We start from the raw sequence: 6,813 nt of genomic DNA, 5'->3' as shown, positions 1-6,813 counted from the left end.
GGGAAGGAATTGCAAAAGGTAATATGCTAGTGTGTTCATATTTGGACATTTTCAGGAACTGTTTTTTTCTGTATGTTTTGTGCATTTTGTTTTGCTGTATATATAGTGTATATAATGGACAAATGAGTCCTAATTTTGCAACATCCAGTCTCTAGATGTTAAAGAGGTTGCCAATGTATGCACAGTACTTAGTAGAATTAGCACATTTTGTACACTTTGTGTTGAAATTAATAGGCAAGCTTGTCTTCTGTAAATGACTTATGGATATGAATTTGTTCAAACATCTCTAAGCATTACACATGCTTATGTTTGTCCACTGGATTGAAGGCAGAGAGAAGGAAGTGAGGATGGAATGGTTCAAGGCCAAAGTGGTCATATTTAGAAGATCTCTCAGACTGTGACTTTGTAATGTGTGTAATTTAACTGCTGTGTATATAGTAGACATGTTCTGGTATGAAATAGCTAGTCTTTGAAGATATACGGATGTGCTTGATGTTTGAAAAGCAGAAGTAGTAGAATAACACTTTTTGTAAATAGCTTTTAAAAATTAATGGAAAATACTGTGTTTGGAAGTATAATAGAATTGTTATACCACCTCTGTGAACAGTGTACTCTCTGTATCATTCATTGGGTTGAGGGAGGAGGGAGGAAATTACAAAAGGTGTTTTGCTAATGTGTACTAGAACATTTCAGCTTATCCATTGCTCTATACATTATGTTCATTTGATTTAACTTTTCTGTACTGTATATATTGTGCATGTACTGGACAAGCGAGTCTTAATTTTATAATACCTAATCTCTGGATATTAAAGAGGTTGCCAATGTAGGACAAAAATAAGAGTTAGTAGGCTGGGCATGGTGGCTAACACTGTAATCCCAGCACTTTGAGAGGTTGAGGCAGGTGGATCACGAGGTCAGCAGTTCCAGACTAGCCTGGCCAACATAGTGAAACCCCTTCTCTACTAAAAATACAAAAAATTAGCCAGGCGTGGTGGCAGGTGCCTGTAATGCCAGCTACTTGGGAGACTGAGGCAGGAGAATTGCTTGAACCTAGGAGGCGGAGGTTGCAGTGAGCTGAGATTGTGTCATTGCACTCCAGCCTAGACAACAACAGTGTGAGACTCCGACTCAAAACAAAAACAAAAACAAAACGAAAACAAAAACAAAAAAACAAAAAACAAAAAAAGAGTCAGTAAACTAACACATTTTGTAAAGAACACAAAACAAAGAACAAAAAATTGAGCTTTTGATGAGCATGCTTGGAGTTTGGTATTCTCTGTCATCAAGTAAGGGCAGATTCATTAGCTTTAACAATCAGCAGAGTTAAAGGAAAGGCTGACCTCCTCTTAGTTGAGGAGGATGACTATGACAATGTCTAAAGAGAAGGCTGTGCCACCCTTGCATGGAGGTAGACAGAGTGAACACCATATTTAGAATGTAATTTCTAACTAATTTCCATGCAACCCAGGGAAACTGGGTACAAAGGTATGAACATTACACAAAACTCAAGGAGTGCAATCAAAACCTCAAATTTTTATACCGCAGAATTACATCTTCCAAAGTTTATTATTTGGAATTCCAGTCCAGTGATCTACTCTGTGATAGAAAGTGTGTACACTATCTTTATCTCCCTCACGTCAGACACTCCCAATTGCATCACATATTAAAGGCTATAGAGAACCCAGTGACCAAGTCATGCAACTGATATTGTTGCTCTGATTTCCCCAGTGTTATTTCACCATATAAACCTTTACTTCCTGTGATACTTAATGTAACTAGTGCTGTACAGAATGCAGTTGGAAAAAAATTCTCCAACTTTAGAATAGTTTTAAGGAGATTATAACCAAATGACACGTTGGTCATAAAATTAAAATAAATATTCACAAAATACTTAAAGAAATTCCTCTTGAACTTCCATGATAGACTACGTTTAAAATCTACCTCTTGGCACATTAAATGAATTGACTTGCATATGGGAGTTAGCCAAACTCTTAGAGAACACACTCCAGAAATGAAGATTTGGCGCTCTGTAATAACTGATACCAAGCCTTCCTTTCTTGCTATAATTACAACTCACCAGCTGCTAATTAAAGCCATTGCTAGATCTTCAGTAAAATAATTTTATCTACATACAAGAAATAGTTACGTTTCTTAGTCAGAAGGTTAAGAGTAAGAAAACAATTCAATTTGTAATGCGTACATGTGGAGAGTTTTGGGTTTCATTTTTTTCGCTGACTTATTTTCTTTTTTTTTTTTTTGAGACGGAGTCTCGCTCTGTCGCCCAGGCTGGAGTGCAGTGGCGCGATCTCGGCTCACTGCAAGCTCCGCCTCCCGGGTTTACGACATTCTCCTGCCTCAGCCTCCTGAGTAGCTGGGACTACAGGCGCCCGCCACCTCGCCCGGCTAGTTTTTTTGCATTTTTTTTAGTAGACACCGGGTTTCACCGTGTTAGCCAGGATGGTCTCGATCTCCTGACCTCGTGATCCGCCCGTCTCGGCCTCCCAAAGTGCTGGGATTACAGGCTTGAGCCACCGCACCCGGCCCGCTGACTTATTTTCTTTATATGTTTACATAAAGGAACAGAGTCCACATACTTTTAAGACAATATAGTTTGTAGAGCTGTCCATCCCTCAATTAACTGGGTGTTTGAGTTTTGTCTTTTCTATCTAATGCTACTATGTACAAAAATTTACATAAAGGGACAGTGTTCTCATATTTATTTTATTAAGATACTATAATTTGTATAGTCATTAATTAATTATTGCTCATTTGAGTTATTTCCAGCTTTTCAATTTTTTTTGGTGAAACGATGTAAACTTTGTTGTACACATTGCTTTTTGTGATTTTGGAAAATTTCCTTGGAGTATAATCTGAAGATGAGAGGTTAAAGACTATACATTTTTCTAGTTCTAATATTTTATTGCCAAATTGTTAAACTTTTCAAGAAGTCAGAATATCACCTTTTCTGGGTTCCTCCAACCAGATACTAACAAATTCCTGAAAGCATAAACCTCATTAACAAGGTCCTTGTGGCTTAATCTAGAAAACAAAATCCAGCAATATGAAGGAAACTCTGTTATATTTTTTAGCTTCTTGCAAGAGGCGGGGTTTTGAAGGGAAGAATGAGTATCTCAATTATAGAAATAATAGGAATTATGGCCATAGAATTGGTGCTTCATCCCTGAATGCTCATTATCTCTGAGGTCTTTATGGTCTTCTAGAATTGATTTATGGAAACGCTTTTGTGCACCAGTTTTTGAAAAAGAGTTCTTAAGCTCCAGCAGGTTGGTCTGAGGCTTGGTCACACCAGCTCTAGGAATCCAACCAAGAATAGGTCTTGTTTCTTCATTGTTTTCCATGTTCAAGACCAACTCTTCTTCTGGCTTACTTAAAAAATGTTCTAAAGTGAAAGCTTCCATGTCTTGTTTATTTTGTAAAACACTAGGTTTACTAAGGCTAACAGGGTTTGGACACATATTATACTGATCACGCAGGGGAGATTTAAGATTTTCGTAGTGAATCCAGTGGTTTGGTTTACAGTAAGGTGTGGGTTGGGTTTTCAGTGACTGCTGTCTCCAGTATAAATCTTCTGTCTTTTTAGTATCTGTGATTTTTGGAAATGGCTTTATGTCATAAATGCTAGTCAGATCTTTTGTTGGGTAACAAGATGGGAGTTCATAGGTAGACAGCAAGCTCTGTTCTTCTATAATCTTCTCTTCAATATCCTGGTTTTTATGGGTCACACCTGCTGGTGTGTTATCACTAAGTGCCATCATTTCTTTAGAACTGGGTACAAAGGTATGAAAATTACACAAAACTCTAGGAGTACAGTCTGGACAGGAACGTGGTCTTTGCTGGACTATAGCCTCCAGAGAACGCCGGTTCTGAATTAATCGGGCAATTCGTCCTTCCAATGGTCTGGGAGGTTTGAAGACAGGATGGAATTTTTCTTGCTGTAGTTGTGGGATAAAAAGGAGAAAAAAATTAATCAGGGATATTGCCAGAAATGGTGGGTCAAAAGTCATACCCATTTTCACTGTCTGAGTACACGTGAGATGGGTGTAGGAGTGTACATTGCAATACTCTTTGATATTAATTTAAAGACATTGAAATTTGGGTCCAAATACATTTTCCTCCTTTAATGGTTTTAGTGAATATGAAAGGGGCATGTGTTTTATTTGGATATACAGAACTCTTTCTGTGTGGGAACTCTGCTTTTAAACTTCAAAGGTATAAAGGAATCACTGGAATAAAACTTCTGTCCATCACTAATAGATGGCATTAGCAGTATGTGCAGTTATTTAATCTTAGCCAAAGTCTCCTTTATTAGGCCTTAGCAAGTGCCCTTAAATCTTGGCTGAATCAGAATCATCATCAGAGCTGGCATGAAATGAAATTCCTAAGCTCCTAAGACCCTCCAAGATTGTGGGTGAGAAGGTCTGTAATGGGCTACAAGAAGCTGAATTTTCAACAAGCATTTCAGGTGACGGTGAGGCTGGAGATGTGCTATGTTTTGAGAAACACTGGTCTGAGGTGTCATGTCTGTGCTTCTTTTTAAGTTGTTTTATAAATATTATGAACTCAATTATGTCTGGTGACTGCGAAAGTAGTGAGTGTATTTAAAGGGCTATTAATAGATACATGCTGGGTGGTGGGAAGAGGACGCAGCTGACTGGAAAGGGGCATGAGGAGGAAACTTTCTGGAATGATAGTATTCTGTATCTTGATGGGGTCTGGGTTACAAAGGTGTATTTGTTAAAACTCAGTGAATGTACACTTAAGATCTGTGCAATTGCATTGAACTTTATTTCACCTTAAAAGAAAAAAAACTGCAAACAAATATTGAACTCTGGTTGATAATATACATGCTGAATGTTTAGGAGTGAAGTATACTAATGTCTGCAATTTACTCTAAAATGCATACAAATAATACACTTTAATTATTTCTGGATGATGGATTGTTAGAGGGATGGAAAGATGGATAGATTATGTGATAAAACAAGCATAGTAAAATGTTAGTGGCAGAATCTAGGTGGTGAGTATATGGGTGTTAATTATACAATTATTTTTACCTTTCTGTATGTTCAAACATTTTATAATAATATGTTAAAGTAAAAAAACTACCAAAGAATGTATGTATAATGATGATGGAATTGACAGCAGAGATAATACAAATGAGAGTAGTGAGAAAATAATCACTGTAGCTTGGACTTTAAAAAACGGACTTAGGAACATCCTTTTGAAAGCTAGTCTGCTCATAGAGAAATTTCCATATTGAGGTAACAAGTTTGTTACAGCCTATAGCTAATCAAGTTTGAGTAAATACTGCGATGAAAAGAAAAAACTTCAGCTCTTTGACGTGCTTTGTTAAATTTGTCATAAAAAAGGACAGGACTTATCATATTGTACTTTGACCATATATATTCCTGTATGCAAGAAGCAGTTTTTAGTGCTTTTATTTTATACTACTACAATAAAACATTTCACACACATTTTATTACCACTAAAACATGTTTTCTCAGTCTATTCTTTATGGTTTAATCAGAAACCAGCAAGATTCACTAAAACGTTCTTTTAAACTTCCAATTATCTTAGGTATATTTTATCTTGTTATTCATAAATATTTAAAAGTTGATTTGCCTGCACAATGATTTTGCATATAATATATTTGGCAAACATTCTGTATATAATGGAATATGTACTTTGTACATACCATACAGGGTCGAATCTCTGGAAATCTGGACAGTTGTTGAACACACCTGACAATATGTGCTCATATAATATTTTCCATCCTTAGAGAATGCTCATTGCAAATTCCACATAAAAATCATTAAAAACCCTTCAGTGAATGATAAAACACAGTCTATAAACCTGCTCCTGGTGTTATGATTTTATATCACCTTAGGAAATGCTGAAGGAATGTAAAATAAGTATGTTCAGTTCAGTTTTTATTTTTATTAATTTATTTTGGGACAGAGTCTCACTCTGTTGCCCAGGTTGGAGTGTGGTGGCACACCCTTGGCTCACAGCAACCTCCGCCTCCCAGATTCAAGCGATTCTCCTGCCTTAGCCTCCTGAGTAGCTGGGACCACAGACATGCGCCACCATGCCTGACGAATTTTTGTAGTTTTAGTAGAGACAGAGTTTCACCATGTTGGCCAGGCTGGTCTTGAACTCCTGACCTCAGGTGATCCACCCGCCTCGGTCTCCCAAAGCACTGGGATTATAGGCGTGAGCCACGGCACCCAGCCCTCAGCTCAGTTTTTTTGTTTTCTTTTTCCCTCGCCCATCATGATCTTGGCTCGCTGCAACCTCTGCCCCCTTCCCTGGTTCAAGCAATTCTCCTGCCTCAGCCTCCGGAGTAGCTGGGATTACAGGTGCCCGCCACCACGCCCGGCTAATTTTTGTATTTTTAGTAGAGACGGGGTCTCACCACGTTGGCTAGGCTGGTCTCCAACTCCTGACCTCAGGCGATCCACCCATCTCAGCCTCCCAAAGTGTTAGGATTACAGGCATGAGCCACCAAGCCTGACCCAGCTCAGTTTTTAAAGTGTTCAAATTGAAATAATCTTACAGTTGTTTTCCATGTGTTTTCACAATTTATATATCTTTAAAATGTTAATTTTGTTTTCAAAATTTGTAGTCGAGAAGAAAATTTAGGCCTCAAATAAAACAACACATATACAAACTATTAGGTCATTTCATCTCATTTACATAATTAAACCAACAGATTACACCTTTGCTCATTAAAGGGCTTGATTATTTCTTCCAGGCCATTTTGCATAATCAATTTAAAAGTCTCTATGGGCCGGG

The 6,813-nt window shown here is 37.7% G+C and overlaps 1 protein-coding gene across 1 annotated transcript in view; it reads right to left on the bottom strand.

Moving 5' to 3' along the window:
• Positions 1 to 2,702: 2,702 nt before the first annotated feature.
• SPMIP4 (sperm microtubule inner protein 4) overlaps positions 2,703 to 6,813 on the bottom strand; it is a 48,566-nt gene continuing 44,455 nt past the window's right edge. The window contains exon 10 of the mRNA XM_017864792.1: positions 2,703 to 3,953. Coding sequence (XP_017720281.1) covers positions 3,132 to 3,953 — 822 coding nt within the window. The 3' untranslated portion in view covers positions 2,703 to 3,131. The remainder of the gene's footprint in view (positions 3,954 to 6,813) is intronic.

Source organism: Rhinopithecus bieti, unplaced genomic scaffold, assembly GCF_001698545.2.
Source record: "Rhinopithecus bieti isolate Rb0 unplaced genomic scaffold, ASM169854v2 scaffold_79750, whole genome shotgun sequence".
Lineage (NCBI taxonomy): Eukaryota > Metazoa > Chordata > Mammalia > Primates > Cercopithecidae > Rhinopithecus > Rhinopithecus bieti.
This window is presented reverse-complemented; position numbering and strand designations above follow the sequence as displayed.